The 12887-nt window shown below is 36.4% G+C and overlaps 1 protein-coding gene across 2 annotated transcripts in view; it reads left to right on the top strand.

Annotated features, from left to right (window-relative positions):
- The window catches only part of gosr1 (golgi SNAP receptor complex member 1), a 37582-nt gene extending 24768 nt beyond the window's left edge, over positions 1-12814 (top strand). For both annotated transcript variants that reach the window (XM_077208336.1, XM_077208335.1), the window contains exons 7-9: positions 7339-7368; positions 10828-10910; positions 12078-12814. In XM_077208336.1, the coding sequence (XP_077064451.1) occupies positions 7339-7368; positions 10828-10910; positions 12078-12202 (238 nt within the window). In that variant the 3' untranslated portion in view covers positions 12203-12814. The remainder of the gene's footprint in view (positions 1-7338; positions 7369-10827; positions 10911-12077) is intronic.
- Positions 12815-12887: the final 73 nt, after the last annotated feature.

Below are 12887 nucleotides of genomic sequence, written 5' to 3'. Positions count from 1 at the left end.
AATTGTAGGTCCTAACTGTAGTTGGCGTTAAAGCTTAGGCTGTGTTATTTATGCACATTTCCAACACTAATTTAAATACATCAATATGATGCCTGAACCCATTACGCAGCTCAGAAAATGGCTTGTCCTGAAAGGCTTTTGTGTCAGTACACAAGTGGTGTGTGCTGCATGTGTTTGCATATATTAATGTTTAATAGATTCACAGATTAATTTACAATTACTTTTTTTAACTTTAGGTTAAATGTTAGCATTGTATCAGGACAATTAGATGTCAGCTCAGGCAAAGCAGAACTGAAGTTAAAATATTTGTTGGTAACTAGGTTTGGGTATCATTTGGATTTTGGCTATTCCAAATCTGTTTATCGATTCCCAGTTTCGATTCCATCAAGGTAAAAAAAAAGTCAAACCTTTAGATATCAAACATATTCTGTCTTTTTGCAAAACACTCAACAGCCCTTTTAGAACACTTACACAAGTAACTTTCGCCAGTTTTAACAAAAATAGACTAACTAATATAAATTGCAAACATTATTAAAGACAAGTAAACAGTCAGTAATAAAATAAGAACAAATTAGCAATAGCACAAATAAATACAACTGAAATTTAAGGTACAGAAATTGAAATCAAATGTAAAATATCAGTGCATAGTTTTCTTTTTTTTAAATAAATATAGATTAATCCTTATTAAAGTTACAAAAGTTATTCAGTCATGATCAGTGAGTGGTTTTATTTTTATTTTGTTGTTTGATTAACATTAATGACTCAGACGGTAGCAGGTTTATTAGGCTGCTGTCACTTTAAGGCCTAATGCACGGATCCAATATACTGTGACTCACGTTTTCTTTCTCAACTGTTTACATTCACTTAAGTCATCATAACCAGGGATTGACATTAACTTTTGTACTTACCATCCACTGTAGCTAGTGGTTTTCCAAAGTTACTAGCCCCTCAGTATTTTCACTGGCCATCATTTTGACATCGATACCATAGAGAAACACTGCCATATAGATATTTTTAATATTTCATAATTTGGCAGCATGTATGTTAGGCTGCTGTAACTTTATTTTTAGCGAAAACGAATTCAAGATGGCTTTATGTATGTGCTTTTTGGGGGTGAGGCTGTGAGCACAAAATCTGCGGGAATGAGTAAAATTATGCACAATATGCGCAATATCATGCTGAAATTCAGGCCCATAACACAAACAATATTCTTCCGGAGCAAATGAAAGGAGTGAGTGAGGGCAGGCGGGTATGTGTGTCAACTCGCTGTCGGAGAGATGAAAGAGTGAGAAAGCGCAGCTGGTATTGTGTATTCTGCGGATAATTAGTATTGGAAGTGTTTCATATATTTCAGTATCAATGTGTATCGAAAAATCTATATTTTTGACAACACTATAGTTGGCGGGTGTTAATGTCAAGCCCTGAACATAACCAACTGTGTTTACAAGGATATTTCGACGATGTTGTGTGTATTTGCCCATTAAAGTGCAAAAAGACACGAAAGAGAACTCAATTCAGTATCTGCACACTATATGAGATGCAGCTTTATGTGCGAGTGCTTTGGATGTGTGCACAGCACAGAAAACAGCATGCAAGTGCCGAACTGAGTTCTGTCGCATCTTCTTGCATTTGAATGCTTTAAAATCACATTAGAATTCACACACAGGAATGGAAATGCACATTTCTTATCGAATTCACAGTTCTTGGAAATTTGGAACCGGTTCTTGTTACCCAACATTATTGGTAACAACATCTGATTTAATTTAACTATTTATTTATTTTTTTACCTTCCAGCGATGTTCTGGTCAAATTATGTTCAAATTATGTTGTGCAATCTAAAGCACTCAGATTTAATTTTATTGTAAACAGGTGCTTTTCCCAAGGATAGTCATATCTGGTCAGATTTATTAAAATTTTAATTCATAATTTCACAATGATTTAGTGACTTAGCTAATTTGTTTTGTTTTTTCTTCTTTTCTTGGTAACATTCTAAGTATCAATCCTAATTGGCGAATAAAATGCTGAGTACATGTTTTGCAATGAGCACTTTCTGAAACACGAGCCTCAAGGGGGGTGTGCGGTATGGCGCGTGTGTCTCTGTCTGTCTGTCTGTCTGTCTGTCTGTCTGTCTGTCTGTCTGTCTGTCTGTCTGTCTGTCTGTAGGCGTTTGTTATTGGGCTCTGTGGAATAGGTCTACACACCAAGCCTTTTACACATCTATTGTGTATTTCTCTGTTGAAAGGGTACTGTTGTGGGTAAATCTTCATTTCCAAATAACTCTGTTCAGTATATGATTTCTGAGCTAAATAGTAAAACATTTTAACTTTGTTTTTGGATAGTACACACTAGTACACACTACTGTTCAAAAGTTTGGGCTCAGTAACATATACATATATATATATATATATATATATATATATATACATATATATATATATATATATATATATATATATATATATATATATATATATATATATATATATATGTATATATATATATGTATATATATATATATATATGTGTGTGTATATATATATATATGTGTGTGTGTATATACAGAAATCGAGACTCAGAAATCTGAGTCTCGATTTCTGTTGAGACATTCAGATGGTGGAGTCAGAATTTGGCGTAAACAGAATGAGAACATGGATCCATCATGCCTTGTTACCACTTTGCCGGCTGGTGGTGGTGTAATGGTGTGGGGGATGTTTTCTTGGCACACTTTAGGCCGCTTAGTGCCAATTGGGCATCGTTTAAATGCCACGGCCTACATGAGCATTGTTTCTGACCATGTCCGTCCTCTGATGGCTACTTCCAGCAGGATAATGCACCATGTCACAAAGCTCGAATCATTTCAAATTGGTTTCTTGAACATGAAAATGAGTTCACTGTACTAAAATGGCCCCCACAGTCACCAGATCTCAACCCAATAGAGCATCTTTGGGATGTGGTGGAACGGGATCTTCGTGCCCTGGATGTGCATCCCACAAATCTCCATCAACTGCAAGATGCTATCCTATCAATATGGGCCAACATTTCTAAAGAATGCTTTCAGCACCTTGTTGATTCAATGCCACGTAGAATTAAGGCAGTTCTGAAGGCGAAAGGGGGTCAAACACAGTGTTAGTATGGTGTCCCTAATAATCCTTTAGGTGTGTGTGTGTGTGTGTGTTTGTGTGTGTATATATATATATTATATATATATATATATATATATATATTTATTGATTTATTTTTTTGCAAATATTTTTATTCAGCAAGGATTCAATTGAAAAGTCACAGTAAAGGCATTTATAGTGTTACAAGATTACTATAAATGCTGTTCTTTTGAACTTTCTATTCATCAAAGGATCTTGAAAAATGTATTACAATTTACATTAATAATTAAGTTGCACTACAACATTAAGAATTAAGCTTAAAATATTAAACAGTTTTCAACATTGATAAAAATAAGAACTGTTTCTTGAGCACCAAATCAGCATATTAGAATGAATTCTGAAGGATCATGTGACACAGGGATATATTACATTTGAACATAATAAAATAGAAAACAGTTTTTTTCAATAAAAAAAATCAAACAGTTTCACAATATAACTGTTTTTACTGTTTTTTTGATCAAATAACTGCAGCCATGGTGAGCGTAAGGGACTAAATATTACAGCTGTGAATTATTATTTTGGTAATTGAGTAATCGGTCAATTATTTTGACAATTAATCAAGTAATCAGGTCTATTTTTATTACCACAAAAAAATATCCAAGCAAACAATAGCCTTTAAAATGACTTAAAATACATAACTATGCGGCAATATGTTTTGGTTCAAATAAGGTATAAAAAGCAACTAATCATATGGTTTTATTGAACAACACTGTTAAAATTCATAATATAACATAATATAAACAATTAACTTATGTACATTACGTATGCAGCAAAACTCAGAGCGAGGGTTTCAACTTTTTAGTGTGAAATTGCGATGAACAGTTAGCATATTTAGAAACTCTGTATTCTCCTGTGTTAGCGTAGGTTTATAATTGATTCACATTGCAAATCTGATGAAATGGTGCACATTGCATTCCCAGATGAATGTTATAAGCAACCCAAACTCAAGCAAATGCAGAGATGGAGTTTGAGACGTGCACAATGCATGTAAATGATAACAGTTCGTGTGGAGCAACATTTACTGTGAACGAAGCTGCTCTGAGACACATGTAACTTACACGCATGTAAATAATTAAAGCTCATATACAGTATATTGAACACGCATTATATATTTATATAATTGAATCGCAGCCTTTGTGAATTCACTAAAGCCCTTTGTGTAGTATGTTTTTTAAATGGTTTTAATACATAGTGCAGTCTTAGATAACGGTCTAATAATGTGGTTCATTGTTTCTCATCCGTGGAATGCGCCTCTTCCGGTATTTTGCCGGTTCCTCGAAACGGGTCAATTGCAATCGAGGATTTTTTTTAAATCAATCGAGTACTCTAATTTAATCGAGGAATCGTGACAGTCCTACTAAATATTAAAATATCTTACTGACCACAAACTTTTGAATGTTAGTAGTGTAGCCTACATCTTGTAAACTTTCAGCTTTTAGACGATTGGAATTTCAACTTTCAGCTTTTAGACGATTGGAATTTCATGTAAAATACTTCCCAGAGTCCAGATGTGTGTGCCATCAAACCAGGTCTGGATGTGCTCTGCTGAAAGCTTTACAGAACTAAATTGTATCACTGTAATTTTCAGAATGGCAGTCATGTGGGATACTAGCTAATGTAATTGAACTAATAGCCCTGCTGTTGAGTTCAGAATGGATGAGGCTTAATGGGGAGACAAGATTACATTTGCTAGAAGTTTTTGTTGAGAATTTCAGACTCTGCATTGTCCTCTCACTGACTTTAATCTTCAGTTTCAACTGATTTATTTTTTTAGGCAACCAAGTGGATATATGTCTGATGCAGATGATGAAGATTAATGAGTCTTAAGGGGGCCTTATTAATTATTTATCAGGATGAAATGCAGAACATGAATAAAGGAACCTGTTTGGTCAAATCCCACAGGATGCTTGATATTTGCCCTGCTAATTGCAATCTAAACTGTGCAAAATCAGCATCATTAGCAATCACTGGGACAATTCATACTGATTAGTTTTGCCAGGAACTTTATCTTTGCCGATGCAGGTTTGGCTTTTTGTTCAAAGGCAAATTCATAAGCTCTTAAGTCGACAGCCGTTTGACAGAATGGAGCTTCTCACATCAGTTTTGCTGCACCTTTCCTTTCTTCAAAGCATTTTACAAGATACCAAGATACATGTGTCTGTGAAGACAGAGCCCTGTTTTGCTGAAGTGGGGCTGAACAGCATATGGACCATTAGACTCTATTCTCCTAGCTGCTGTTTGTGTATGCCAGATTTCTCAAACCATACAGACGGAGAGAGAGAGAGTTCACAGGCTTCAAAGCAAGAATTTGCAATCTCATTTTTGCTCTTGTAATCAAAATTGGAGCTCTCTGTCACACCGAAAACCATTTGTCTGGGAATTGAGGACTTTCTTTCCCCTGAGGTCTCGCTGGCCCTCAGACTTTGTCATCTAAATTGACGGAGGATGTGATTTTGAGCAAGCATAGAATTTCATTCCCACCCTGCAGGTTTTCTGGGAGAAAAATGGCTGTGGTGGGGGTTTGAGACATTCCAGTATAGATGGTAATGCAAGATTGAAGAATTGTTCCTGAAAGATAATTTCATTCACACATGACATACTTGTCTTTTCCAAGCAGTAACTGCATTAACAATATATATAAGTCTATTTGTTTCACCATTTGGAATCAATATCTTGAATAGGATTTTATTTACCTACTTTGGTGCTATGGTGGGAATTTCTAAAGCAGAATTGCAGCTAGTTTTGTATATGCTCTGTATTTATTACATGGAAAGAGAAGTATGTGGGGATTTATTATTAGCTGGTTAAGCTATTTTAACTATGAACATATAGCCTATTTTAGTGCTGGGCGGTAAACCGGTTCAAACCGAAAACCGGTTTATATTTTCGTCACTATTTTGATTTTGAATAAACCGCCATACCATTGTATTTAATTACACAACGTTCGGAATGAACGTTACGCTGCGCAACACTGTTTCAGACGGACCCGTTACAATGTTGCACTTCTAAGCAGCGACGAGTGAGGGTAAATAAACAGCAGTGCTCTCTTACGTTACATGGACGATGGATGCGGAGCGCATCATTGTAGCGTGAAAGTACATTAATATAATGCGCGAGCGCGAATCTCTCTGCTTGCGCGCGGAATATAATGTGCCGCGCTCTCAGATACACGCTGCTCTTGTTAAAATAGGTCTATTTTCTCTGGGCTCGCTCAGAGAATCCTGCACTTAAAACGTGTTCAGTGCAATCACGAATCTCTCCTCTTCCCCAGCCAACAATTTTAGGTTATAAGAATGTTTTCATAACGTTCCCATTAAGTTATAAAAACGTTAACGTTATTTCTGAATGTTCTAGGAACATTCAAAATGTCCAGTTTTTTAGACGTTGTATTAACGTTATTTCTTGGTTATAAGAACTCCATTCAAAACGTTATAAGAACGTTCAATTCTCTCGTTATATAAACGTTGTATTATTGTTCTTGCTTGGTTATAAGAACATCATTCAAACGTCATTAGAACGTATTCTTCTCCCGTTATATAAACGTTGTATTAACGTTACTTCCTGGTTATAAGAACGTTATTAGAACGTTAAGAAATAACAATTTTAGCTTATACTGGGCGCTATTCTATTCTACAATATTCACTAATGACAGTAAAATAGACCATCCTAAGTCAATTTACTGCAGTAGTTCCTCTCTCAACCAGTAGAAAATGGTTTGAACACCTGATAATGCATGAAAAAAAAAAACGTCATAAACCGGAAAACCGGCATAATTTTGAAAAAAAACGTGATATAAATTTTTGGTCAAACCGCCCAGCACCAGCCTATTTTCGAAACCATGGCAATGTATAGAATTTTACAAATTTTTTATTATGGGCAAAGACATATGGATGTGGTCTTTAAGGGTCCTCATATTTTTAGCCTTGTAGTGTTTGTATGTAGACAATTGACAATACTGATTGTAGTTTTTTTTTGCAATGCTTGTTAAATCCTTTATTGTCGTATTTGTTAAAGAAAATACTTCTGTTGTTCATGTGAAGTACTGATCAGCATTCACTGCATGTTTGCCATTGATTCTTTCACCCTGACTCTCAAAGTTGATCGAGGGCTCCAGTAATTCACCTTATTATTATTGTCTAAATGTCTTTTTTTCCCCTTTCTTTTTGTCTTCTTGCAGCTCAGATCGGCTCATTGATGACACAATAAGGTAAGTCTAACTTTATAAAAACAATTCAGACACTTCTTCAGTTTCCATTTTTATTTGTTTTTGTACCCATTTGCTTTTGTATTGAGTTGATACCACTAGATCAGAACTGAAAGGGGATTTCAGACTCTTTATTTTCAGTTAGTCGCTCAGGCAGCATTTCTCATTTTCATTTCAGCTTTATTTCAGTTATCAAAAAACATTTTAATTATCTTAGTTAATAAAAATAACCCTGGGCCAAAACAACACTGGACCCCATTGACTTAAATTATTTGGACAAAAAAACACTGAGAGATTTTCAGAATATCTTCTTTTGTGTCCTGCAGAAAAAAAGCCAGTCAAACAGGTTTGGAACAATATGAGAGTGGGTAATTAATGACAGAGTCGTTTTTAGGTTAACTATCCTTTTAAGGGAAAATAACAGAAAATCTCCCAGCTGTGCTTTGTTCTTGAGGTGCGTAAGTTGTGAATATTGTGCTATTGGGCACTACCGTCTTTCCCTCACTGCAGATCTGTGCTGGGCATGAGAGTAGCCTAAACTTTGACTGCGCATCTTTGGGAACCCCACAGCTGGCAGCCGGCACTGGTGCTTAATTAATCGGCTTGTCCATGCAGCTCTTTTTATCCCCACCCCAGTCTTGTTCAAGCAAAAAAATTATGCTATATCAGCTGCTTGTAATCATCATCTTTCCTATGTAGCACTCACAGCCTGGAGCCACCAAGAGCTCATTGTTTAATGTTTCATCATAGCTCTGATCTCTGAAGAGTGTGGGCGCTCATGTTTCTCTTTTAATGATTTAAAACAAGGTAAATCAAGAATTAAACTATCTCGGGCGAGTTTTTATGAGATACACCCTTGCAGGTAACCTTTTTAAACAAATGCACAATTTAGAATACACACACATACAGATATGAAGATTAGGAGATGGATTAAGCTCATGTGTTCCTCATCTAATGGTGTGCAGATGCTCAGGAATGTAGGTTCAGAACAGAACTGACAGATGGTAAAGGGCCTGTCTAGAGGTGTCACAGCAAAACTCCGGCTATAACAAAATAACTGCTTGTTCGTGACTGAGGGCACCTGGGAGTACCCAACACCAGAGACCTTGTGGCCTTCAGGGTCTTGTTAAATGTGCTCAATGACTTGTATGTGTGAGTGGGGTTTGGCTACTGGCAACTAATCATCACTGAGTGGCACACTGCTTAAAAATTATGGTGTCGACCTAATTTTACAAATACATTCGAGATGTTTTATGTGGGATCTCTTGTTCATTATGATCAAGGTGTAGGGTCTGCTTGAGCGCTTTTGGTGGACTAATATCTGATGGTTTTTGTTCTGCAGAGTAGGGCAGACAGGAGTTTAATGGATGCCAGGCTTTAGTTTGCACTCACAAATCTGCTGTGCTGGAGGCGGAGTGAGCTGTATTGTCACATAGCAATTTAATCTTCCACACTAGGACTCAGCTGAAGAAAACAAAGTAGTGGGACTGGACCTGCCCAACAGTCTTATTATAGCATGCATAGTTAAATGAGCATTAGATGAGTGGTTCTCAAACTTCTTGACTTCAAGCCCAACTCCCCCCCCCCACAAGACTAGTATACAACCTCTGGCAAAAATTATGGAATCACCACACTCTGAGGATGTTCTCACAGCTTTATAGCCAACAAACAAATCAGAGACATGACATGAACTTTGCATACGGGCTTCATGAAACATACCTCAAACAAATTCACTTTAAAAAAATGATTAATGGCATGTTTTTTTCCAGATCAAGTAGAGGAAAACAATTATGGAATCACTCAATGTTGAGGGAAAAATTATTGAATCATCAACAAAACAGCATAATTAGTACTTTGCTCCTCTGGCTTTTATGACAGCCTGAATATTTTTGAGGCATCGCATGGACTTCCCAATAACCAATATTCCCCATCAAGCTGGTTCCAATTTTCTCGAATAGTGGTTGACATATCAGCTTTGAAGGATGGAGCCTTGTCATAGACCAAATTTGATATGTTGATATGTCTTTCCTGAAGAAAAGCTTTAACACTCTTTACTCTGTGGCAAGATGCATTATCATCCTGAAAATGACTTCATCACCACCAAACCTCTTCTATCGATGGGATGAGAAAAGTGTCCAAAATTGCAATGTATAGCCGTGCATTGACTGTTGCCTTTCATCTCACCTGGTCCTTTACCTGACATGCAACCCCCATATCATAAATGAGTTGGGAAATTTAATTGTTTTCTTCAGGCAGTCATCTTAATATGTTTCATTAGAACGGTACCGGACAAAAGTTCCAGCATCACTGATTCATCACTGAATATCACTTTCATTTAATCATCCACACTCCATGGTTGCTTTTCTTTAGCCCACTGTAACATTTTTTTCTTTTGTTAGTGTTAGTGCTGGTTTTCATTTGGCTTTTCTATATGTAAATGCCATTTCATTCAGCCAGGAGTCAAACACATTGACTCCTGTTTCCACCTATTTGTTTTTTATTTGTTTTGTTGGGCATTTTCTATTTTCAAGGCATATTGCTTTGAGGGTTTTTTTTTATCCTGACGCTATGACATCTTTCTTGGTCTGCTCATATGTTTCCCTTTTATAACCTTCCCACTAAGTTTCTATTTGCACCAAATTTTAGACGCAGCTGACTGGGAACATTTTTAGACTTACCTCTGTATTTGTTTTAGAAATGGAAATTAAAAAATGATTCCACACTTTTTTCCACACTTTTTTCCAAGTTTTTTTTTTTTTTTTTTTTTTTTTTTTTTACAAACAGTACATTCTTCCTTTTGTGATTCACGGAAGAATGTAAGTCATACGAATTTTTGGAATAACATAAACATAAGTAAATGATGGCAGAATTTTCATTTTTAGATGAACTATGCCTTTAAGCTAGGATAAATGATGGCTGTTGCAGGAAAACCTCTGATCTGTCCAAAATATGAGGTGTTCACTTTTTGCAGTGTCAAGGGAAATGGATATGTAATGGTTGGTCACTTTTCTGCATACTTTTGGTTTCTAGCTGTGTTTGGCTAATGTCTCTGGAGCTTTCGATTAATGCAGCTCCTGCCTTCCTGTCTGAAATCAAACCTAGTAAAAGAGATGTTTGCTGTCTTTTAGGGACTTTCTCCTGTGTCTGCAGTCCTAACAGCTGCTGCGCCCTTGACTCACTGATCAAGTGAAGTCACCTTTATTTATATAGCGCTTTTGACAATTCAGTTTGTTTCAAAGCAGCTTTACAGTGATAACAGAAAAATAATGCAACAAAGTTTGTTTTGGCTGTACAGCAGCTCTAGAAGAAAATAGTCATCCAGCGAAAAGTTCATTGTTGACTCATTTCCATTGTAAAAATCATTAGTTATTAATTTGATCAGAGCAATTTTTGACCACTTTCATTGCATATGTGCTGTGATGAGCCAATAAAACACACTCTTTTTAACTTTTTTGTCCACAGCATTGCCATGGCTACCAAGGAAAACATGACCTCCCAGAGAGGGTGGTTGAAGTCGATACAGAGCCGTGTCAACACCCTGGCCAGTATCCTTGATTTCAAAAAAGAGTGCTTTTGTGCATTAGGGTTGCATGATATATCCGCAAACTTTTTGTGTGTGTGTGTGTGTGTGTGTGTGTGTGTGTGTGTGTGTGTGTGTGTGTGTGTGTGTGTGTGTGTGTGTGTGTGTGTGTGTGTGTTTGGGATGCACCAATAATCGGCATCTGCCGATCAGCCATAAAAGCACTGTTATTTTCACTATCGGCCAAATGTTTAAAAACAGTCGATGATCAGGGTCCATTATATCCCGTCAATCAAAAGGGGGTGGAAAAATGTGTCAGACTGCAACTCGTATTGTGTGAAGAAAATGGAAGGTCCGCGGATTTTCCCTACACCAAACCTTATTTGTATTGCCTCCCGTCTAGTTATCGCAAAGAGCTTTGTGCTTTATTACTTGTGATAAGAAAAAAGTCTCTGCTTTTAAACTGTCCATTTTATCACGAAATTCAAACTGATTGGCTTTTTCACTCTTTTAATTGTGACGTGACAGATCGCTGTAGCACCTCGGAGCGGCGTAGAGTGCTAGTCTTTTCTTACACTTTAATAGTTGTAGCATGAAAAAACATAGAAAATACAGTACAGGTTACCAAAATCTATCATATTTTATGTAATCTCTCAATCCGTGTTTCAAAAAACACTAGAGATGAGATAATTTGCTAAATTATATATAAATAAATTTGTCATGAAGTGTTTATGAAAACAACCTTATGTGCTGAAACTGAGTTTCAAACAAACATTTTAGTTTTTGTTTTTTTGTGTGTTTTTTCACAAACCAACAATTTTTTGTTGTTGATTTTTAGTAGTTCAATTTTGGTTAGCATTTTATTTTAGACAAAATAGGACATCATTTTAATATTGACCTTTTATTTATTTTTGTATTGTCTTATCGGTATCATTAATCTGAATTGCATTATCTCTGCATCCCTAGTATGCAGGACCTACTGTATGCAGTAGGTTTCCTATAAAAGTGTAGATTTCTACAAAATTTCATTTGAAGAGCTGACCTCTACCTACATAGGTCACATTTATATAGGACAAGGCCATGGTATCTTACAAAAATGTGAAAAATTGCAACTTAAAAATACATACTGTCAGTTTTTGAGGAAAGGCAATCTACTGTATCCCTGTATTTTCTTAACCTACCCCTACTTTAGATCGTTTCCCTGCCATCAATAACCTAATACAACGGATCAACTTGAGGAAGAGGCGGGACTCATTAATTCTGGGAGGAGTCATTGGCATCTGCACCATCCTTCTGCTGCTATATGCATTTCACTGACAAACAGGGGAGCTAACCGACTACTTTTAGGGGGTGTTCTGCAAAGAGGTGGCAAAGCCTTGAGAAAGGGCTCAATGAGAGGTGGACTATTGGGGCCCACAAAGCTGGAGCCCACATGGCCTAGTCTGGAAACAGGATTGATTGTGGCCAGCATGGACATTATTTGTAATTAGCATCAGAAGGGTTTTAGCTCTAAGAGCCTTTTTTTGTTTCTGTACTACAAACAATGCGCTGTTCAGATGTGAACTGGGACTGGAGACCAAATTACTAACAGGAATAGATTTCAAAGAGCATATAACACATTGGCTTTGAGAAAAGAGCGATTCTGTGAAGCATCAACATGGAGTTGTGGTGTTCCTGTCTATTATTAATCGGAAGAGGGTTTTAATTTGATGATCCTTTTAGTAAGAGGGTTTCTCATTATGCTGTGTACTTTGTGAATTAATAAATTATTCATATACAGAATATTAAAAATGTGTGTGAAACATTGGAGGTCCATACTCTAAAGCTTCTATTTTTTAGATATTTCTAAACTCTTAACAATGACATATTGCTCTGCACAGAGTGTTGGAAAATGAGAGTCCAACAATAAAATTGTTGCATTGCAGCTCATATTATGTCTAACCCTTCTCTTTCAAGGTGCTAATTCTTTATGACTTTACTGGTGTGTTTCAAAGTTTAGATC

This window comes from Siphateles boraxobius, unplaced genomic scaffold (assembly GCF_051911475.1).
Source record: "Siphateles boraxobius isolate OS27281-9 unplaced genomic scaffold, OSU_SipBor_1 6, whole genome shotgun sequence".
Taxonomy (NCBI): domain Eukaryota; kingdom Metazoa; phylum Chordata; class Actinopteri; order Cypriniformes; family Leuciscidae; genus Siphateles; species Siphateles boraxobius.
Note: the sequence above shows the minus strand (reverse complement) of the source record. Positions and strands in the feature narration are given on the sequence as shown.